This window comes from Haliotis rubra, unplaced genomic scaffold (assembly GCF_003918875.1).
Source record: "Haliotis rubra isolate DU_JTF1 unplaced genomic scaffold, ASM391887v1 Scf283, whole genome shotgun sequence".
In the NCBI taxonomy this organism is placed as follows: domain Eukaryota; kingdom Metazoa; phylum Mollusca; class Gastropoda; order Lepetellida; family Haliotidae; genus Haliotis; species Haliotis rubra.
Window position 1 is genome coordinate 1,080,819 of NW_025766925.1, and position 24,900 is coordinate 1,105,718.

Sequence of the window (24,900 nt, forward strand, 5' to 3'; positions counted from 1 at the left end):
TTTTCATTATAGTTTATGATTATTTTTTATGAACAGTATTTTTCTGTAAAACATTTTCATTTCTGAGGCTATATGTTAGTCAAGGGGTTAGCATGCATATGGGCACTGGGATGGCCGAGTGGGTAAAACGTTTTCTCGTCATGTCAAAAGCTCGAGTTCAATTCAAGATGTGGCTGCACTGTGTGAAGTCCATCACTGGTGTACCCCTCAATGATGGTGCTGCTAATAGCGTATAAACACATTCACTCACTAACATACCGCGGTTACTAGTATAATTAAGTTTGGTTGAATTTCTTACATTGATGGTTTATATTCGGAATTTTAAAGCTATTACTTTAAGTCGTGTCTTCTGAGACTAGAATATGAGAGTCAACGTAATTTATGAAAGATTCGCGTTTGAGGAAATACTCTAAAAACAGTGCGAATGCGCCTCAATTGTCACGTGATCGGTCACATGCCAATGTTTGCTCAAAATGGCGGAGGGGGTGTTAGGCGGAAGTGACGGATTTACAAATACAATCTCGTCAATCTCATGCGAAACTCCGCCAGCCCTCTCCAGCTCCTCATGGTTAGACAGTTTTACGGGGGACAGAAGTAGGGTCGTTCTGCCATACACTGGCGACCTATCAGACGACGACTTGTTAGATTCAGGTCAGACCGACCCCAATCTGACACCTGGTCTTTCACCGACAGCAGATTACAGATCTATGAAAAATGTCAACATGCCAGGCTCCGATCAGCACAGGAGAGCGAACTGTTCGATTAGCGTGGAAACTCCAGTGTTGGAAGGCAGCAACGGACGGCCAGTTGGAATCCTGCCAGATGTGCAGGTGGTCGGCAAACAAGAACACGGTAGTTTATCTCAAACCGCAGCACTGGTGACTGGCGCTTCTGCATTCGCTGTCAACGGAAATAGACTCGGCCAAACGGCTGTCAGTGAGCATGAGGTGCCTGTGAGCCACAATCCTCATCCCCAACATCGGAATACACACTGTCACATGGGACCTGCGGGAAGCAGTGATAAGTTGGCCCGGAATCAACTGATCACCGTTGTGGTACTATGTCTCTTGTTTATGGCAGGAGAGGCCATAGGTAAGTTACTAGACTAGTAAGTTACCTGACTCGCCTCTTTTTTATATATAAACAAATAAATCAGTGTCATTTGCATGCAAAGTAAACATGATCGAACTTATTTCTTTTATGTCAAGTTCATTTTTATGGTTTGACATGAACTTAATCAGTGAGTGTGAACTTGATTTGAGAAGAAAATCACAGTGATTAATCTTATTAAGTTTGGATAACAGTTTAAACTGATGCAGGTTGCAAATTGAGCAGCTGGTGCAGTGAACTAGCCCACAGGTGACCACTTACCTTTCTGCACATGCTGGTTTTGTGTTTTTCTCTGGGTTATGTGAATAAGCTGTTCAGTATCAGATCAAAAGATCCATGTTTCATATCCCATCACAAGAATCAGAGATTTGTTTGGCAGCTACAGATAAGTTATGAAATTATCGCTTGACGATATTTGTGACTTCATCATCTACATGAATCTGTAATGAGTGGGTTGGGTTTAACTTGGTTTGGGAAGGACAAACTGTAAACATGAGAAATTGTCATCCTAAATGCAAGATATGTTACGTGATGAAAATGCATTTGCACAATTTGAATTTAATAATTAGGGCACTGTCATACACTGATATCTAAAACCATGATGGAACACCCAGGTATGTGGTCTTAAATATTGGGGTGCCAGTCAAAATGTTCCAGCTGATTTGGTTATAATGGTTCACTGGTTGTCATCAGACAGGTAAAATATCAGACTGAAACCGAAATGACTAAGGCCATGTATTTAGTCAGATGTACAAAGTATGTGTGTACAGAATAGAACTACACTTGTCAAGTAGAGCCCAGTGCTTAATGGATTATATATGGTAACTATTGTCTCTTATGAAGAATTCTCAACATGCCTCAAGCCTCTATCAGTTTTCATGTGTCTGTATTGAAAAATATCAGTCAGTTCGAGATGTATTTCTTCCACTGTAATATTCTGTCCCTTGTGTATACTTTCAAGAAAAGGGATTGTAAATGAAGAGAGCACATTTTCATTATCACAATTAATTAAGATGAACACCTATGTAAGTGTGTAAGCTACATTCTTATAAGCTTGCTCCAAGAGTGAATTGACTGGTCATATGGAATTCACACACTTGAGTGTCTGTGCCATCATTTGGTGTGATTTGTTGATTGATTGCTGACGAGGGGACACAGGTGCTGATTGAACTAGGGTGAACAGTGAGAATTGACATTAATTAGAATAGAGTGAAGTTTTGTCTGATATACAATACAGAATTTATTTGTCAGGGATTTAAAGCAACAAGAATGATGGTACCCCATGGCCCTTAGTATGGTGATCTATTGGATATTGTGTTGTCAATAGTTTTAGATTTACATGCTAGTTTTATGTCTTTATCTGTGATATTTTAGTTTTTTTACTGTCCTTTGTAGACAGGTTTTTATGTTCGACTTAATGTGTCATGAATGTATGACTTGTTTAGTTATGATGAGGTAAAAGGTCTTAAACTAGTCTTAACCCAAGAATGATGGCTTCAGTGCGTATGTGAATGTATAACTATGTGTGCAAATGATCTCAAATGAAAGTTTGGATTTATGTATGTTTGAAAGTATATGACTCAAGCATGGACAGCCAGGTCATCTGAGGTGCTGCATTCTGATGAAGAGAGTTGCATGCCGTGGGTACACCAGAAATCTATAAGTGTCTGTTCGAATCATGCTTCAATCTGTTCACCGTTTTAGGTTTGTCAACACCTTCTGTGGAATTCTCAATATAAAACTGAAATGCCATGATGTGACTGGTATACTGTTCCAAACAGCATTTAACTCACAAGGAAGAAAGGATCATGACTACAAAATTCAAGTGAAACTAACCAACTTGTTTAAAGGTTCTTGAGAGGCATATAGAAGTTAGTATTCAAGTAAATATATTCAAAACCAAATATTATGGATGTCAACTTCTTCTTATTGTATACACACAAAGGGGCAAGGAAAAGCCCAGAAACGTTCTGTATACAATGAAGAAGTAGTGGACATCCATAATATTTTGTCTTAAACTTGTTAAAATTTTCAATCTAATATTTTACTTGTCCATTTGTCTAACATTTTGAATTAAGGACCATTATGACTATATAGTACTGGTTGATTAGTACCGGTTGACTGGTACCTGATGTATTCATTGGTGACCGGACAAAATCCACCTCTTCTTAACAAAAAAATGGACAAAATCCACCCTTCTCAAATTGCTATTGTTAAAAGTTTTAGTGTGTCCTGATCTTTGATCAAGTTGTTTTTCTCAAGCATTGCAAGCATTGTTTTGATAGCATTTACTTGAATATGTACGGGGTTACTACTGCCAGACATCTGTACGTTATTTATGAACCTGTACACCTAGTGACACATCACCAACTGTATACTGTTGCACGGGCTGGTGCTCAATCATTTTTCGCACATGGTATAAATGATAAGTGACAACAGCCGTTGAAAATGCATGTCTCATCTGAATAAAAACACATGTATCAAATGATGGTATAGTGAACTATGTTAATATGAACATGCTTATAACAGACAGATGGAGACAACATACTTTGTACCCAGTCACTTGCTTTAACTCATTAAGCCCGAGAGCCACCTCACTACTCAACACCTGGAACCCCTCGCTGATTGCCCACTCGTTGTGCAGAGACTAATTAGTGCTAATCACACCTGACTTCCCTGGCAGGTTTCAAGGATGACAGGAAACTGTCTAGTCGTACAAACAAGTACTGACTGTTTAATTGTGTCGTAAAGATATATGTTGGAAGAAAGCAGGTGTGAATACATATTGTGTATTGCAAAGTTTTATGTAATTTTATTGCAAGCTTCTCTTGTAGACCTTTGGCCCGGACATTTATATTTTATCACCATTTGCATGTATTCTTTGTATGTAAGAGATGAGACACACATAAACAAATTCTCCCTGTCATATCAGTGTGTGAGGTTTAAATTTACAAAACAATCTATGACAATGACATACTGTAAAGAAGAATTTACTTACATACTTTATCATCTTCGACGAAAATAGCTTTCAACAAGAACGTAACTACATATGCATTCTACCGGAGGCTGTTATTTCAAGGTCGAAAGAGGTGTTCAATTATCTCATTACTCTTATCTGATTGAATGATTATACGCATGTGTATCGATACCGTAGCTGATATACTATCCAGCTTTTCTTGACAATGGATCAATAGAGACTGAGTTCATTGATACATGCGATAATTACATCGGATTTGATAATTACAAAGATCAAATACAAATGTTTTACACAATGCTCATGTAAAGTGCTTAGAAAACTTGAACAAAAATGCTTGAAATACCTTTGAATGGTTTACATGTAATAACTTATGATATTACTGCTGTCTATGTGTGAGAATTTTTGAATTACCAACTTACTGTGTTTTGTAACAAACGTAGTAAAAGATTTCATTGTTGTAATAACACTGACATGTATATATATTCGATGCAAAGGCGCGATATTCGATTAGGTAACATTATCAACTTTAGATTATGGAAAATAACTAGTTTCAATTCAGTAAGCTTCAAATTAGTAAGTTAAATTATATATAATCTATTCGAGCTTGGATGTATAATTATTTGTGTTTATACACTATGTTTCATTATATGAAACATGACAACGTAATAATACCTAAAATATATATTCAAACTATTCTATTGTGTTTGAATTCTTTATATGTCCTTGAAATTTTGCATATTGTTTCATATTTATAAGGAAGTTGAAGAAAATATAATCTTCAGTAACTTCTAAACCATTACATCTAATTCAATCAATGTGCATACGAAGTATTTTAGTATGAAGAATACCAGACACTTACCTCTGTAAAAACATCAAAATCCCCTTTCTCGCCGACATGTGTTCATTTGCCAAACGCTGTACAAGCCTATGATAATGATTAGCAATTGCTATCAAAACACTTTAAATACTTCTTCTGATTGACACTAAAGGTTGCATCTCTCATAAGAAAAGCTAATATATGCTCAGTACTACTAAATTGGTTGAAATGATAGGTACAGTACGATTGATAAAAGTACAACACACATGTGCGTCTCTCGCTGAATAAGAGGTGCTTTCTGCTGACGAATATATGTGGCTCTTGCTGTGAGAAACTGCCAATTACCTGCCCCCTTAATACGTCACTCGCTGTGAGGAGCTGATTAATTTGCCCCATATATGCGGCTCTCGGCCTTAATGAGTTAAACATGTTAAGGTGTTAGTTGAAATGTGTATGAAGAACTTAGGTTTCAATGAACTTAAAAATCAGAGGTCCCTTGCAGTTCCAAATAACAGTACTTTACTGTAAATGCTTTCTTGTTTCAAGGCTTAATGAAGTAATGTGTGTGACTTGTGAGTGTGTGTGTGTATGTGCCTGTCTGTCTGTGTTTGCAAAAGGAATGACTGGTAAATTCAAGATGGCAAATAATTGTTACAATTATCCATTTATATCTATTCTCATCAAACATTGTAATGATGTACTTAATGCACACACATTTCTGTAGAATCTACTTAGTCTTTTCTGGACACTCATCTTTATGTATTAGGTGTTCATAATGTCCATGAGGTACTATTAGCATTAACATGGTGAATAGTGATTAGGAGTGATTTATCACATATACTGAAGAAAATAACTGTGGAAGTTGGAATGTCAAGTACTGTTGCTGGTCGATATCTATTTATGGCCTTTCAGTTGGTCCATTGTTGTTGTTGTTTATGTTGTGCTTGGTGCAGTAGGCATCCACTTGCTTATGAAGCGGGTGTTTCCACTTGTGAATTGCTTAGGGCCATGACTTGAACATTGGCCTTTGTCAGGTTTGCTTTGAAAGAATGCCTTTTGAAACATTTTAATTGGGCTGGGAAATGAATGTTGTCAATGGGAAGAATTATGAACAATTATTGATGTGAAAACTCTGTCATTGATAAAATCAGAGTTCATACATTAACTATTGTGAAGAAATGCAGTTTAAATTGGACACACAGTACAGAAAGTCTTTATTCATGTGCTACTTCTGAATGATGTTCACGCTGCTGTGTTTGTTAGTTACTGGACATAAACGTGTCACCCCTCACCAGTGTCAGGAAATATGTTAATTTTAGAGGACTATATTACATTATTTCCTCAAAGGTTCCTTCTCCAATATCTGATAACTGATCAATATTCAGTTAGTGATTATAGATCTCTATACTGATAGCTAGTCCTGATTTTAGTACAGTTCATGAAGTTGCATGTTGTCAAGTTTCCATGTTGCTTCTGGAATATATATTGACAATAACGTCTAACACCTAATCAAGTTAATTAGGTGTGGGTACCCTCATCATCATGTCTACAAGAATGGATATACATTTTCCTTTTAATGGATGTCTGTATTAATGTACAAATAAGGCCTGACACCCTAGTATAGATCCTTGTCCAAGTGACAAAACATGCAGACACTTTAGGAAAACACAAGCAAAGTTATTAAATGAGTTTCAAAAGGTATTGCTAAACATGGTCAGGGGTGGAAATAGCCCATTGCCCGACGTCCGAGTCCAGTGTTTTTTTCTGTCGGGCAAGCAAATTTGTATATCACACTGTAACGGTGTCCAGTTGACTTTCCAATGTTAATTATGTTGTTTATTTAAAAAATCAGCAAGAAAAAAGTCGGTATACTGGAAAAAATATCAGGGCAAGTGACTTTACATGTGCCACTATACCAGAGTACACTATCAATTTTAAAGTTAATTCCACCCCTGATGGTGATAATGACAATTAAAATGAGATTAGAGGTATAGGTGAGTGAATGAGTTTAGTTTTACGCAGCTATCATGATAAGGGTCTTGGGTCCGGGTGATGGTTCCGGTGAAATGGGGTTTTACGCAGCTAACATGATAAGGGTCTTGGGTCCGAGTGATGGTTCCGGTGAAACCCCTTATCTAACTGGCGTCCTGGTCTGCTTGGGGGAATTAGCTTAGCAAAGAGTCTGAAGTCACAAGAAGCTAATTACAATTTTATTAACAAGATCAAAAATAACATGGGATGGCCACAGAGAGTGGCACAACCCTCTGGGCTGAGGGCTAGAGATGATCTGTGTTGGGAGTCTGAACCCTACTGACAAAAAATCGAAGTTGGTGACTATTTATCTAAAACTGAAACAAGGAATAGATTATGATTCGTTGACTGATACAAAAATGGATGTAACCTACAATAACCAATGAAATACCGAATATACAAAATGGGTTGTGTCCTACAAATGAAATGACCAGACAGGGAGAGTACTTAATCCTGCTAATCCTATTTCAACTGGCACTAATTGTGTTGACACATGTCCTGGAAGCTTCCTATTTCAACTGGCACTAATTGTGTTGACACATGTCCTGGATGCTTCCTAATTTAACTGGCACTAATTGTGTTGACTTGTTGCTTGGATGATCATGGTGCTGCAATAGATGGCTCAATGACCCTAATTTGAAGTGTTTGCATAATACATGTATATTTTAATGTAGGTGATGACATGTTTACTTTATCAAAGCAGTTCATTAAATTGTCATAACTATATTTTTTGAGTCCTTGAAACCTTAGGATAGGATTTATCTTGAACATCTGTGAAACTGTGCAGCCGTAACTTATACCTTTGTCAATAGTATGTCTGTGAGATGAGTTTTACTACTTTTGACTGGAGTCTTCCTCTAAGCTATTACTGATACATGATGAAACCAATATTCTATATTTATACTTTCCCAATATCTGAATCCTAATATATCGCTTGTAGTGGCTACAATTAATAATGAATTTTCTTATGAATTAATATTCCATGATACAGCTTTTAGAAATATTCAAGCAATATCACTGCCTGGGAACACCAGATACGGGCTTCACACATTGAATCCATGAGGGGAATTGAATCTGGGTCTTGAGCATGAATCGCGAACACTTTAACCACTGGGCTACCCCACCTCCCATTACAGTTGTGGACATAATGGACTCTGATTATATTTGATAAATTTGTCACTGACATTGACACTCATTTACTGTCACTTTTTGTACTAAACCATGAAAAGGTTTTGACAGAAACTATGTACTTGTTAAATCAAGATGACAGCTCCAGAAGTGTCCAGAATGTATTTTGTGAAAGTATACCACAGGGCACTTCTTGTGATGTCTTATGTGCTCTTTGAAATTTAAGTTTGACAACAAGAATTCTTTTGATCCATCTTCAAAGTGAATGTGATTTCATCCTGAGCAATATATAACTATCAGCTGGGACTTAGACAGTTTTTGTTTCAGTAAGATAGGTGGCACTCTGAATTGTTTGAATTTCTGAATCCCTAATTATATTTGTGAGTCATTCATTATGCGTGCTGAACGTGTACAAACTATGTTCACAGGGCTCCAGAAAATTCTTTATATCACTTTGTATTTACTCAGAAGTAATCATTCACACTGGTTATTTTTGTTGGGGTATTCAATATAGATAACCTTTCTATACAATATATTGCTTTTAATGCTATTTCATGTGTCCTGCTCTCTGTATGTAACAAGTTGTATATACATGATAAACTTTCAACAACAATATACATGTCTAATTAACGTGATGTGGTGCCTATTTTATACATGATTCATATGTGTGTGAAGCATGATTTCAATCAGTACATAATGAATTGTAAAATACATTTATTCCAGCAGAAATGGATACCTTCTCTAATTTTACTCTAGTATTATATTTTACTGATGACTGCGCCAGAATTAGTCCCGCTATATTATTGTGCATGTTTGAACTTGATCACCGGGAAACGTGTGCACAGCTGATTGTACGATAAATGTCATAATGACTAATATGTAATAAGATGTTGAAATAATGAAAACGTACAGGTTAATATGTAATTTATTCATCATTCACAACATAAACGCTGTATTCGTGGCAAACATCCTGGCAGATGTACCGGTAACCTGTAACATTGTCCTGGTAGGGCACTGGCGAGCTAAAAAATATTTCCGTGAAATTGTATCTCATAGGTAAGACGACCCCCTTCTACAGACATATTTTTTTGGTCCTCAAAATTCGGCTTATAGACGGTAATATACGGTATATTACAATTTACATCACTTGTGAAATGTTTCATCCATTTTTGTACACTCGTGACTTAAAGTTAATTGGGTAGCAGTGATTTACTTTGCAAATTGTATCTGAATTTGAAGCTTGTGTGGAGTTTTATGTACTTCAGGTGTTGGTCAGACATTTTTTGCGAAAGTTAATATGTCACTATCTCGTAATCATGATAATAAACATTGCCAGCAGATGTTGTTCAGGAAGTGTTATTTCTAACATGGCTGGGTGTGACCTAGAGGCACCAGGAACTTATATTCACCATTAGGGGTTGGTATTGCAGAGAATTTTCAAATTGCGATATATTGCGATGCGAAAGCATATATTACGATATGTATTGCAATATATTGCATGAAGTATTCTTAAACAAAAAACTACTTATAATCGAGTTAATGCTTGATTTTATAAACTAAAACACAACAAAATCACTGCGCTTGATTATGCTTTAACAACAACTTTCAGTCATAACAAAATAAAAATGTAAGTAATATTTGGCACAAATGAAACAAGGAAATATCCAAAGATTTCCGAGTGTTACGAAGTTTTCCGAATGCATGTCAAAATACCGGTTTTCGATCAGTGTATCACAATACGTATTGTTTTCATGTCTGAACCGGTAATTACCGGTAAAGCGGCTTTATTGCGCAGCCCTATTTCGATCAGAACATAGTATTTGACAAAATGTCAAAGTGCAACTGAAAATTACCCTGTCACCGTGTGACTGCTATGGAGAGAACGCCACTTTGTGTCTTCCAGTTTGCCACTTCAGTGAGCATGGCGAGAAGGGCATATTGATTTGTCATTACAAACTGGACAACGTGCAAATGATCTATACCAAGATAGGTATGTAGACTAAAATATATACAGGAACTTAACTACAGTTGTAACACATTCAGAGGAAACACCACATTTAGTCCTTTAAAACCACAGTTTGTTATACACATTTCAACTAAAACATGACAAGTGGTCGGGGCCAAAAATCCAGTTTGTTATAACTGTCACTTCATGACATAGTTTACTGTATTCCAAATGGTGTATGCTGTCAACTCAGTGTGGCTGGAACAATTTATACTAAATTTTATTATTTTAAAAATAATCTGGAAATTGATTAGAAAGAACTTTTTTACAGTAAAGCAATTCTTTTGTTTAAGGCCAAATATTTAATATTGGGGACAAGAAAAAATTCTTTTCCACCCAATTCCCAGGCCCAATAGGAAGATAAGTTACTTTATCCTGAAGCAAAGTGTAACATTGCTTAATACATAATGACCTGATATTACCTGATTCACTGGGCAAGTCCTCAACTGGCCTCTAACGTACCATTCATAGGTAGATTATTGTCAGTTCTCATTCAGTGTTGGGAGTGGATTAAGTAAAACAGCCTGGGGCCACATCGGCTACAGCATGTGTTTGGACAAGTATTACTGTTTGTAAAGTACGGTACCACTCAAAAGAATTCAATATGAAATTATTTTTTGTGATTCGTCTCAATTGTGATGGGTCAGACAACTTCTCCATAGGCCATGTCTTGTGATCTTTGTCATCCCAGTCTAAAAGAAGGATGGTCGCCTCTGGAGCTAGTCATATTTCAGTTTATTACTTAAGCCAAGATTAATTTCTGAAAAGGAATATGACTGGTTGACCTTTTAAAGGGTCACTAGAACAATTCCTCGGCAATGTGGCTTTTGTTCTTGTTTTTGTCCTTGGATACCTGGATGATATCCTTGGATACCCGGATGATATCCTTGGATGATATCCTTGGATGATATCCTTGGATTCTTGACTAGTCTCGTGACCTCCGCTGCACCACTTGTATGCATATAAGATAGCGGAACTGCTATCTTCACAAGATGAAATACAGTTTCATCTTTGCATTAAATATGACATGTAGTCATCTTTGTGGCAATTAACAACAAGTAACATTTTAGTTACTTTACAAATTGACTGTAAAATAAACCTATCTGGTTTCTCATGGTAACAATTCCAAATATTTTGAAGTACAGTTTCATTTTCCAGTGACTGAAAAGAAAACAGACATCAGTGTATGTTTATATAATTTTGTGGATTATATTCGCAGCGTTATTAATCTATTGTTCGATGTTTGTATGCACTCTGGAACAGATAACTTAGTCTGTTTTAGTCAGATGTTTTAGTGAATTAATACAATTCACGTACTGTAACATCCAGGCATGTCATGAATTGTCTACAAGTGAATCATACACAGTTGTATATGTCACATATACAACTACAACGAATATGCATGTGACAGCAGTAACTTAGCGTTGTCTGTCTCACATCAAAGAACCTTCTGACAAAAGCGTAAATGAAGTGAAATATTCTGTTCAATTCTGCAACAAATGAATGAGATATGTATCTCTAAATATTTTTCATTATCCACCTAAAGACACAATATCCCTTGCATCTGCAGGTGACAAAGATACCTGTTTGATGTCACATGTCTTTTAACAATCTAGTATTGTAACATGTACACTGTGTGTTCCCTGGTATTATAGCTTGTGGTCATTTCCTAACTGGTCACATAACTTTCAGGTGTTTCACATGGGTGTAAAGTCTAATGGGTCAGCTGAAAGTGCAGTCATGACAACTATTTTCAGCATATCCACGTTTCTATTATTAAAAACACATTTAGTTAAATAACAGTGAGCAATCGGTAAAAGTATTATCAGCTAATCGTTTGAACAAATGACGTTGTTTTCAGTCACACAGGCACTTAACGACTGGATATGGCTGTATTCTGTCTGCTTCAGTAAACTTACTTTCATAAACACTTTCAACATATCCACTGTGCAAGATAACGGTCATTAATCAATCATCACTACATTGTCACTTGATTCTTTGATCACTGTTTTTTGGAATATCAGCTTGTAATTCCTCTCTAGCCAAGCTTGCATATACATATTACATAACATGTAATACACTTGCCACATACCACCTCAATTTATAAGAATAATTACCCAAGAATCAATTGATGCCAAATGGGAACCTTTGTCAGGTAATTTGGGAGGTGATACTACTTATTATGCCTGTTATAAATTTAAAAAAAGTGATTGTCAACAAAGAAACGTGTAGGTTTATACTATCATGGAATAATAATTCATACAAAATTCATTATTCATTATTACCACTACAAGCAATATATTAGGATTCAGATATTAGGAAAATATAAATACAGAATATTAGTAATAGCTTAGAGAAAGAATCCAGTCAAAAGTTGTAAAACTCATCTCACAGACATACTATTGAAAAAGGTATAAATTACGGCTACACAATTTCACAGATATTCAAGATAAAATCCTAGTCTAAGGTATTGAGGACTCAAGCTGTTAGCAATCCTTTCAGTAATTCAGAGTTATGACCAGACGATTAAATGAACTTCTTTCATAAAGTAAACATGTCATCATCTATATTACAAGACTTTAAGCAAACACCAATTAAGGGTTATAAAGACATGGCCCACAGTGAATGCATCTATTGTAATCCAAGCACCTATAATTAACACATCAGATTAGGGTCGTTAAGATCTAGCCCAGGGTAAGCATCCAAGCATCTAGTAGAAGTGCCATCGAGATTAGTGCCAGTTAAAATAGGATTAACAGGATTAAGAGCAATGGCCCTGTCTGGTCATTGAAGGACACACCCCATTTTGTATATTCTGTATTTGATAGGCTAATGTAGGTTACACCCATTTTTTGTATCAATGAACCAATCGTTATCTCTTTATTGTTTTAATTATAGATAAAAAGTCCCTAACTGCATTTGTCCAGCAGTAGGGTTTAGACTCCCAACACAGGTCAGCTCTAGCCCTCAGCCCAGAGGGTTGTACCGACTCTCTGTGGCCACCCCTTGTTACTCCGTTCTTGTAAATAAAATTGTGATTAGCTTCTTGTGACTTCGGACTCTTTTGCTGAGCTAATTCCCCCAAGCAAACCAGCACGTCAGTTAGATAAGGGGTTTCACCGGAACCATCACTTGGACCCAAGACCCTTATCATGATAATACCACCAAATATGGATGACAACAGTGGTGTAGTAATCATTGTAGTGTATTCAATGTAGTTGCCTGAAAAACTACTGGGTCGTTGCTGTTTTGTGAATATGAGCTGTGTAACAGATACACATTTACCTCAATGGTTTGTGTCCTATTTAAGCAATGGCAGAATGGGTTTTAGATTATGGTCTCAAATCAAATGTGTATGTTCTATTCTACCGGTTAATTAGCATGACAGTATTTCATAACATAATTAAAGGTCACATGCAACCAAAAAATCAAACATAATTAAAACACAATTATCACTTATTCATGACATATAATATACATTGCTGGTTATGAAAAAATATATAAACAAAATTATAAGCGTACAATCGCAAATCAAAAGTGCAATATTTTGTACTTGGGTTTACTTCCCAAGAAACGAAGCAGCCGGGATACCGAACCCAGTCAGAGCGGGTGGGTGTGCACTCAAGTGTAAAGGGTGGTTCATTTGCAGATGCCCTCACGGCTCATTGTGTGTGTATATACCGTATAGTAATGTTGGGTTTTGTAAATACATGCTCATTTTTTGTGTATAACATTTTGCAATCAACAGACATCATAACATGTCATGTGTACAAGTATCACACCTGCCTGTCTGTGTAATTACATAATGTGACAGAGACCGAACTCGGGCCATAAATCAATGCATTTTGTTTATGGTGTATAGCCTGATTGGTGTTAAGTTCAAATTGCATGTGGTCAGTGATCGAAGTTGTGTATTGAGTATTGTCATTAGCAGATGGGCAGGCAGACAATTAGGTGTCAATAAAACAGACATTGAGTTTTGTCTGTGACAACGACATGTCTATATCACAGTTAAAAATTCTGTCAACGCTAAATAATGACGTTGCTTTCAAGCATCGAACTAAGAAAGTGACTCGGTAAGAAGAACGTGTGGTGAAATAGACAAATGAAATTATATAAACAGTTAAATCAGTAATCTACTGTAATAACATATAAAAAGCTTGCGCCTGAGAAATATAAAAAAACCATAGCTCACACCAAAGCCTTCACCGAGTATTCACCAGACAACCCACTTCCAAGCTGTGCGAACCTATTTCACTGTGCATGTGCTATGAGCGCAGCCCAGCTGTTGAAACCACTTCAATTCCCCCAAGCGCTTGGGGAAAATTAGTGAATCGTTTCAACTATGATTTCACACGTTTTTTTTCATCGCATTATTATTCAACTTTATGAGTTGAATTTGCATTTTTGATGATTTGTTTCGGTAAGTCCATACCAAAAGGTATCAGAATCTGCAAAGTTGTGTTTTACGTTGCATGTGACCTTTAAATATCAACAGGGATTCACATTGAGCCCTGTATTTGAGGGTCCCTGGGACTCATACTCTTAATTTTCAGGGGTCCTGGGCTACAAAATGGGGGTCCCAGACGCTTTTAAATTAAATATTATTATTAACACTATGTTGTAATATTGTTGTAATTCAGTTACTGTTATTGTATTGTGTATCATGATCAACACATTGTTACAGTAATTAAATTGCGATGATACCATAACCCAGGTAGTAGCAAACTCAGTGATAATTTATTGTTACTTGATCGAAATTTTTACATAAAACATTTGGACTTTTTCTGCGTCCCTGTGGACGCGCTAATAAATTGTGTTACGTCCGTTGTCATTTTTTATGAGTACAGGATGCAGGAATTCAAGTCCTGTAAATCCCTGTATCAAGTTCAAAACACAGCCATGGGATCAAAATCATATCAGACATCATATCATTGCATTAGAAATTCAAAATGTTGCACTGCAGGGATACTTTGTTTTAAAATCAGACTATAAATATCATGGAAATAACGGCATCCAATGGGCATCAACAGCGCTTTTTGTCTGCATGTTGAGGTTGAAGACATTAATTAACAAGTGCCCTTTGGTGTGTGTGTGTGTGTGTGTGTGTCTATATATATATATATATGTCAGGGTAGAGATTCTACCAGTAGAGATTGCGATCAGAGTCTCTACCAGTAGAGACTGCGATCGGAGTCCCTACTGGTAGAATCTCCGATCCTACTAGTAGAGATTGCAATCGTAGTCTCTACTGGTTGAATCGGAGATTCTACCAGTACATTTTCCAATTCAACTGGTAGAAACTCCGATCCTACTAGTAGAGGCTGCAATCGTCTTCAACTGGTAGAAACTCCGAGTGATCTGTGGGTAAACACTTTTTCTGAACAGTACTATGCATTTTATTCAGATATAACACTAGACTGTTTCCACTTCTACAGATATATTAAGGACTAAAAATACAAATGTGACTTGAGAGATCATATTACAATATATACATATATTACAAAACTGATTACAAGCAAGATGAATTGCATAATCAGTGTTTGCCCTGGGCATAAAAATTTAGAAGTCATCATGAGAGGGAGTCATGGACATGTTTTTGGGAGTCAACTTCTTTCATCAAGAGATCAACTGTTATCAGGGTTCGAAATACCCCATATATTAGTGTGCCATGGCACGGTTATTATTGAAATGGCACGGCTAAAACATTTTCTCGGTGCCCTTTTGACAGACCTGATTTTTCAGAGACATAACTCAGATTTAGTCATTTAATCCCCAAAACAATTATTATATTTTTTTTCCAAATTAAATAATACCATACATATGTGAATGCTCATAAACCCATTTCTTTATTTAACAATAAATTTCAAATGATCATCATCATTGTCATTTATTCTAAAAACATGTGGGCATACTCAATTTCTGAAAGGCACACCTAAAATAATCAAAAGTACTAAACTTTATTTTGGCACACGTTAGTTGTTGATGGGTGGCACTTTGTTGAGCATTTCATTCCTTGTTTTTTGCACCTACATCTGTTCGTTACACAGCTCCCCTTGCAAGAACATACAGTTGATCCTTGTGTCCTACTTGCTGTCCAACCATTGTTCATTCTTGAAGCCTGGATGAGACTGATTTCGTCAAGACTGTGGACATCCTTATGCTCCAATGATGGAAAAAAACCATTACGCATGTCAACCAGCTCTTCCGGACCAAAGGTGTTTCTCAGAGGACCATGTGCTGTATATAACTTGTATGTTGCATCTTTCCCTGCACCTTGAACTTGTAGGACCTTGCATGGCAGAAGTCGAGGGTCGGTGTTTGTGCGATCCACTTCGTGAATGCATATCCCAACAGTGTCCCCTTCATTGAAAGAAGTACTTTTCAACTTGGCATCATAATTAACTTGCTGTCTGTTGGCTGCTTTCAGATAGTTGTCTGTTGCAGTTTTCCGTACCTTACTGTGTGGTGTGTCAGGTTCCAGTGGAACTGCTTGAGTGATATCCCAAACGATGAACTGGCCAACAGAGAGTGGTTCATCAAATGGGTTACCTCAAGCTGGAATGAAGTCCGGATCCTCCACAGTTGTTATCTGGAATACTCCCTGATGTTGGGAATCAACTGTTTCACCATGTACCGTGGTCCTCCCAAACACTTTGGTTCCAGTTCCAACTGTTTTTGCACCATCCAGAAGCTGGTACTCCTGGCAAGAATCACGTGGCTGGGATGTGGTCTGGATGTCTGCAGAATCACTTGTAGTCTGGTTTGTCAGTGGGTTGATGGGATCTTCAACTTGTCTGCTCTCCAACTGGATGAAGAGATCTGTTAAATCATCCTCATCTTGAATGCCCTGCTCATCCAGTATTTCCAGTACAGCACAATCAGTTCGAGGAGGCTGGCCGAAGACGACTTCATACGGTGACTTCCTGGTTGTTGAGCTCGTAGAAGTGTTGATGGCATATGTGACACGAAGAAGACCCTGGACCCAGCCTCTGTCCGGGTTTTCCTCCATCCACTTGCCGAGTTTAAGCTGCAGATCTCCATTCCCCCTCTCCACACAGCCCTGTGATTGAGGATGACGAGGTCGCCCATGAAGGATGATCATACCTGGAAGAGTACCACATAAGTTTTATTAAAATGAAAAATATGGAACATCAATAAGAGTTATTATTACACACACTTAGAAAGTGGACAAATGTGACATGTGTTCAAGCAATAAGAGTTGCATTTTAAAATACTGCTAAACCACATATAAAATCATTAACACTTACCAGGCCAGTCCTTGCAGAGGTCGTTGATGACAGCAGACACAAATTCACGCCCATTATCTGACTGCATAATCCGAGGACAGCCAAACAAGCAAAAGGTCTGGACAAGCTTCTCTGCAACTTCACCAGACCGCTTGGATGTCAAAGGGTGTGTCCAGCTGAACTTGCTGAAGTGGTCACGCATATGGAGGCTCCACTTGAAGTCACTATCTGGTCTGCTGGTCATGTCGATTAAGTCAATCTGGACACAGGTCAGGAATCCAAGGGAGATGATGGGCTTCCCCGATGCAGGTTTCTTGAGGGGGATGCGTGTAGAACACTCATGGCAAGTGCTGAGGAAAAGTTTTACCAAGTCATGCCTAATCCATGAGTAGTTAGCCTTGATCTCATCCCATGTTTTTGCACGTCGTGAGTGACCAACTCTTGTGTGACAGCTGCAAAGAAAAAACAAGAAAGGAAACTAATGTCATTTTCTGTTGAATACTGTAAATATATAACATACCGTTTAACTGTGTCAAATATCTCCTCCTTGGTGATGACTGGGCGTGATGTTTTCTTGCAGTAGAGAATCCTCCTAGACCCTATCTTTTGTAGCTTGAAGTGCTTAGCACACCAGAACCTGAAATGGCTGCCTACTGCACACTTTACACCCTTATCCAACTGCAGAGCTTCCACAGCTTTCTCATATGTTTCTTGGGTGATGCAAAATGTTTCTTGTTTCTTCTTGTCAAGCTGTGCAATGTGATCATCCAGCAGTTTGTAAAACTCGGCCTTCTGTTCCTCCATTGTCGGCTGGTGTGTGGTGATCTCTATGGCCTTAACTGAATACTGGTTCATGCTCAAATCTATTCACCTTATATAACCATAAACAGTGTGAGTAACACCTCTGACATCTGACGTACCTTCAGCCCAGTATCCATACACTTAGTTAAAACAACAAAATGATTTCACCTATAACTAATTGATCCATGAGAGTAAGGGGTGAACAAAGCAAAGATAAGCTGGATTAACAGTTTGAGATTAACAGATTAAGACTGACTGAAACTGAGTAAACGATTATATTAATTAACTTAAGATTGGTTTGTTTAAACATATTATATTTCGAAAGAAAACTGAATTGTTAAACAAGCATGTTGGCTTATTGTAACACTGCTCCAGGAAATACAGAATTGGTTTGTTGTTATAAGCTATAGGTGTATTGGCATGTCGGCATTTTGGGAGGATAGGTGTAGGGCAATTCCCCACCAGGTCATTACCCCATCTGCCATATCCCCACCTGGTCATTTCCCCACCTCTTTGGAAAGCAGTGTTTTTATAACAATTACTGATCATAAGTTTTGAAATACATCTGAATGAACTTCCTACTTTTAGCTGAGACTTTGATAACAAACATTTAACACCTCACTGTAAACAATATCAAAATAAAAAATTAAAATGGTTTGTAACACTGTATTTACATCATGAGACCAAGCTGCCAAATTTGGACTCCACTCAAAAAACAATAACAAAATACCTTACTCCAAAACAGACTTAACAAATAAAGTTAACAAGATAACAATAAATAAGTTCAATTATAACTGGCAAATAATAGGAAAACATTATCCCCACTTATTATACTTGCTTGCATAAGGTTGCACTTGCTTGCATAGGTTATTCCATATAATCGTAGTCTCTACCAGTAGAGACTACGATCGCAATCTCTACTAGTAGGATCGGAGATTCTACCAGTAGAGACTCCAATCGCATAGGTTTTTCCATATAATCGTAGTCTCTACCAGTAGAGACTACGATCGCAATCTCTACTAGTAGGATCGAAGATTCTACCAGTAGAGACTCCGATCGCAGTCTCTACTGGTAGAGACTCCGATCGCAATCTCTACTGGTAGAATCACCGATTCTACCAGATCGCAGTCTCTACCCTGACATATATATGCGTATTACTATAAACATTGCTCTGAAGTTTATGTCCACCGTCTTTACAGACAGTAGCCCAGTCTAGGGTCATGCTCTGTTGTCCCCCTCTGCCAAATCTTCTCAAGGTAGCTAATAAGACCTAGGTGTGAATACACAATGCCATTTACACTTATCTGAGGGGTACAAAAAGTCTGTGGTCAGTACTACCAGTTGTCTGACTTCCATTTTGTGGAAACCGTGGTGGCTGAGTTGGTTAGGAGACTTGAGTTTGTGTGCTGCCGATTAGGTGCCTGACTCTGAGGGTGTGGGTTCGAATTCTGAATTGGACTTAACCCAACAAAAATTCTAGAATATGTACTTAATGAAAAAAATTGTAACCCCAAATATAACATAAGTTACAATACCTAGATGGCAGTGTTACTGTTAGACTGCTGAGTTGAAGTCCTAGATCAGTGCCCCTTTAAGTGTTCCCCCGCATTTTCAATGGTATGATGAAATAGATGGCAGTATATGTAGATGTGAGCTGTTGCCTAGCCCATTGTGTCAGGTTTCCATACTAAAAGATAATGGCCTCACTTTTTTTTATTACTTCTAGTTCAGTGCAGTTTCAGACAACTTCTTACCATATATTCATGTGCTATGCCAAGTGAGACACTTAACCGCATAGCCTTGCATAACTTCATAATAGGGATTAAGCGAGATGTTACATGTTGTTGCACGTCTCTGTGTTCGTCAGTGCAGTAGAGTTTTTTTTGTATATGTCATGCTTGCATTCAGTTAAAATGTATTTGCTAAAGGCATATCTGTACACAATATCCTACAGCATTGCATAATTTAATGCACGCAGTTGCTTTTTGCCTCTATATTTGTTTGCAGGCATCTTATAATTACTAAATTTTCATGTTAATGTACTTGATCTTTTTTATGCAAATATGCAGATTATCTGTTGTGTTAACAGTTGGTTAAAGTGGTATCTTTAAAGTACCCCTGCACAGCTGGTATAGATTAACGCTTGGTCTCTGAATATATATAATTTTGATGTAAAGGATAAAACATGACTCCGAGGTCTTGGTTGGGATTGTAAAACCTGAGAGCAGCAGGGACGGAGCTTGTATGGTTCATACTGACAAACAATCTCATTTTTCACAGCGATCCATCGTAGCCTAGTGGATAAAACTGCCAAGCTAGAGAGTGAAGGGTTGCAGGTTCGAAACCAGATATCGCCACTATATATTGGAAGTTTTAGATATATTAGATTAGATATTTTACGATCAGTCATAGCAAGACAAAGTTGTATGAATCATAAATAATGGTCATTTCAAAACCTCATATCAGGATAAATCACGACCATTTCAAAACCTAGGTTATAAAATGGTCGAAATTTAACCTGATATGAGGTTTCGAAACGTGTACTTCAAAACCTAGGTTTAGAAATGATCGGTGCAAAGTCACGGCAGAGGTCTACCCGATTCTGGAGGGAACCTACTTTACTGCAGAGAAAATCGGAGATAGGTTTATAAAGTAACAAATAAACCCATATTGATTGGCGCCCCAGTGAGAATGGAGATTCAAAACCTGAGGAAATCTAGACTTATAGTAACGAGCAGAAAAAATGCGACAAAAAACTTTATTCTACTATCAAAAAAGCAGAAATACATTGTTTCTAGCTGCCAGTAGCTTGCCTCGTTGGTATGGAATTATCTCCCTTGGGTTCAGGGATGGCTTGATCACGTGACCTTGTTGCTAGCACAGGGGCGTGTCACGCTTAGAAACAGCGTTAGAAAGACATATAGGTATATAGACCCTACCCTAGTACTATATAAAAGGAAAGGGATGTAACGACGGAACCACCCCCTCCTCAATCTTAGTTAGATTTCACCACGTAAACTATTTTTAAGGCCACGTCGAGGCCTACGGATCAAAAGCGAGGTGATTTCCCTACAAAATGAGCTATAAATGGTCACAATCGGATCATTATTTCAAAAGTTATACCCCACGACTCACCGACATGACATTTAAGTGATCTGAGCAGTAAATTTGTAAGAATAATTTTAGAGGTTAAATATTTATAAATATAATTTCCTAAAACTGAATCAATATCGAAAGCGTTTTTACAACCTCTAAAATTATTCTTAACAATTTACTGTTCCGTACATCATCCAAAATAAAGGATTATTGCAAAGTTCATATTTCGCGCCATTAGCAAACAGTCAAAATCTTACGGCATACTATATTTTCCGTCAATCAGATGGCCCAATTTCGTTTCTGCGGATCTGCTCAGATCACTTAAATGTCAAGGCCATCTATGGCCGACAAGTGAGTATGATTGCCGATGGTTTTGGAGAAAATGCCTGCTTACTGTCGAGGAAATGATTTGTAGATGTTGCAATAAGTTTTTAGACCCGAAGAATGGCGCTGCCGATCGAATCTAGCCCTACATAGGTGCTGTCAACGTGGCTGGAATTAATAAACAAATTTAATAGGTGAGTTTTCGCTGTCTTGGGTGATCCATGATTTTGGCTTGGAATTGCGGAGGTAGCTGTTTTCGGTGAGTCGTGGCGTATAACTTTTGAAATAATGATCCGATTGTGACCATTTATAGCTCATTTTGTAGGGAAAGCACCTTGCTTTTGATCCGTAGGCCTCGACGTGGTGAAATCTAACTTAGATTGAGGAGGGGGTGGTTCCGTCGTTACATCCCTTTCCTTTTATATAGTACTAGGGTAGGGTCTATATACCTTTATGTCTTTCTAACGCTGTTTCTAGCGTGACATGCCCCTGTGGTTGCTAACAGACGATACCGAAGCTTTGCCATGACGTTACAAAACAACAGAAATCGACTCTTGGCATATTATGAAGCAGGTATTACATCCGTAACTAGACTTGTGAAACTGACGGGACTGCATCAGGCCTCTGTTTACCGAAATTTGAAGAAATTTGATGCAGGGTTTAGGGACAGAGCGACAGGCTGGATCGGGACGTCGTGCTACTCTTGGGGCAAATGACAGACGACGTATCGCGCGTCTTGCGGCGGCGTACCCAAACTGGTCTGCAAAACAGCTTGCCGTGAAGGCGTCAAGTCAAGGAACCCCTAAGGTATCAGAATGGACAATCAGAAGATCTTAAAGCAATCTTGATATGTCAAGCGAGTGCCGAAGAAAGAGGTGGACGTAGCTGCAAAATGGTTCCAAAGTTCTCACCCAGTGTCATGGTTTGGGGTGTTATAGGCAAACTGGGGGTAATGCCCGCTGCTAACTATTACAGGAAGGATGGATTCACGCAAGTACTGTCAACTCATACAAGAAGGCATAGTGGAATCCCATATAGGACAGAGTGGAATACCTTTCAAACTTTTACAGGACAATTCACCTGTACACAAGTCAAGACACACCTGTAACTGGTTTGAAACGAGTCACGTGACCCTACAGAAATTTCCAGCAGCATGATGACACCAGACCTGAACCCAATTGAAACTGTGTGGCAGATTATGAAGGACAAATTAGAAAAGTTGGAACCGAAGAGTGTCGTTGAGTGGTCTAATCTCATCAGTCAAATATGGGTGGGCCTACCCCAGGACAACATAGACAATTTGATTGACAGCATGGGACGCCGTATTCAGCAGTGCATCGAGAGAAATGGTGGACTAACAGACTATTGACTTGCATAAATGTAAACTTCAGTATCCAGAGTGGATGTATGAAACATATAACTGAATTTATCAGTAGATAAATTTTGAAACTACGTCTGTGAAAAGTCGCATTTTTTCTGCTCGTTACTATATATGTGGAAATAATGTGGTTCAGGGACTATGAGACAGACTCAGGAAGGCTAGGGAGTAGGGGTGGGTATTGCATAGTATTTTCATATTGCGATATACTGTGATGCGAAAGCATATATTGCGATATGTATTGCAATATATTGCAAGAAGTATTTTTAAACAAAAAACTACTTATCATCGAGTCAATGCTTGATTTATGAAGCATGCACACAACAAAATGACTATGCTTGATGAAGCTTTAGTATAACTTTTAATCATGACAAAATAAAAATGTAAAGAATATTTGGCACAAATGAAACAAGTAAATATCCGAAGACTTCCGAGTGTTACAAAGTTTTTCGAATGCAAGTCAAAATACCGGTTTTCGATCAGTGTATTGCAATACGTATCGTTTTCATGTCTCAACTGGTAAATACTGGTAAACCGGTTATATTGGGCAGCCCTACTAGGGAGTAGGGAAACTATTGCAGTTCAGGAACTGAGATAGCCTTGCTCCAAGGCTGTACTGATTGCTTAGGCCAATGCATGTAATATGATGTATAGTAATTCTATCCTTTGAAGAGGCAAGTCTTGACAGGCAGACAGTAGGACCCCAGACTGTTGATTATATTTTCTTTAGAAATTATCATTAAAAACTATGAATTATTACCTTAGAGACATTTGCAAGTTTAGGACTGAGACTAAGCTTGGATGATAAATGGCTGTAGTTCAGAGCTATTTCTGAAACAGTGGAGGTGTTTCTCTGACCAGTATTTGACACCATGTTTCAATCATCTTGATGAAGGTGTGTGTCAACTGTAATATAATTAGATAAGTCTGCCAGGAATTTGCCTCGGGGAAACAAAATTCATACACAAAGGCCTTGGACAAGAAAAAAATCATTTTCTCAAATGCTGAAAGCAAACATATATAATAATTAGAGAAGGAGATCCTGTGATCATTGCTGATTGCTGTCTAACTTCAAATATACTCATATGTTGAATTTGTTTTCTGTTACCATGGTTACAGACAAAGTTTCCACAAAGTAATTGCTGTGTGTAAAGTCCCATGTAGACTCCTGAATACCTGAACAATCTGGTCATGGCAGCTGTTGCCAAGTGTATAACAAGATCATGTCCAATAGCATGTTTGAGATTACATCAAGTCAAGCTAGCTTCCTAATCAATATGGCTATCTACTAAAATGAAGTCTCAACACAGTAGGGTATCCAGGCCAATGAGTCCACAAGGCCGCCTGCTACATAGCATCTGCCCAACAGGGGCAAGTATCCAACACAAGGCTTTCACTCAATATCTATACTCAGCACTACTCAGCAGCAAAAAAATATATGTCAGTACGAATTCAAAATTAGATAGGCATTGTAATCAGATCATTACAGAAATGGACATAATAAGCAGATCAAAAACATTTTTTGTGTACAATATCTTAACACATAGATGAATAACTTAGCACAATTCCAAGACATTACGTGAACGTTTGCAGTCCACTCAGACCCTTGACTTCAGTATCTAGTGTGACCACCACGAGCGGCAATAACTGCAGCAGTGTCTATATGCATGGAGTGCACCAATCAACTGATGAAGGCCATTGGCACCTGGAACCACACTCTGAGAAAGGGGCTGGCGCAATAAATAGGCTGTGTTCGGCCTTGGTATGACATTATTCAGTCTCCTTTGAATTTCATCCCAAAGTTGTTCAATTGGGCTGGCCACTACATAATGTTGACACCGTTCTGCTGTAAGAAGTCCTGTGTAGCTCTGGCAGTATGGGCCTGTGCGTTATCATGCTGGAAAATGTTGTTCCGGTGATGTTCGAAATGTGGTATGACGTGGGGTGTGAGAGCTTGGTCAATGTAGTGCACTGCTGTGATGC

General features: G+C 37.9%; 1 protein-coding gene and 1 long non-coding RNA gene across 2 annotated transcripts in view; both read left to right on the forward strand.

The window, feature by feature from the left end:
* The first annotated feature begins 436 nt into the window (after window positions 1-436).
* Window positions 437-24,900, forward strand: part of LOC124281379 (zinc transporter 2-like) — a 62,107-nt gene continuing 37,643 nt past the window's right edge. Inside the window, exon 1 of the mRNA XM_046717417.1 lies at window positions 437-1,092. Coding sequence (XP_046573373.1) covers window positions 474-1,092 — 619 coding nt within the window. The 5' untranslated portion in view covers window positions 437-473. The remainder of the gene's footprint in view (window positions 1,093-24,900) is intronic.
* Window positions 9,491-23,322, forward strand: LOC124281380. Its single transcript, XR_006899916.1, has 2 exons — window positions 9,491-9,544; window positions 23,179-23,322. It is a non-coding gene; the product is annotated as an uncharacterized LOC124281380 (long non-coding RNA).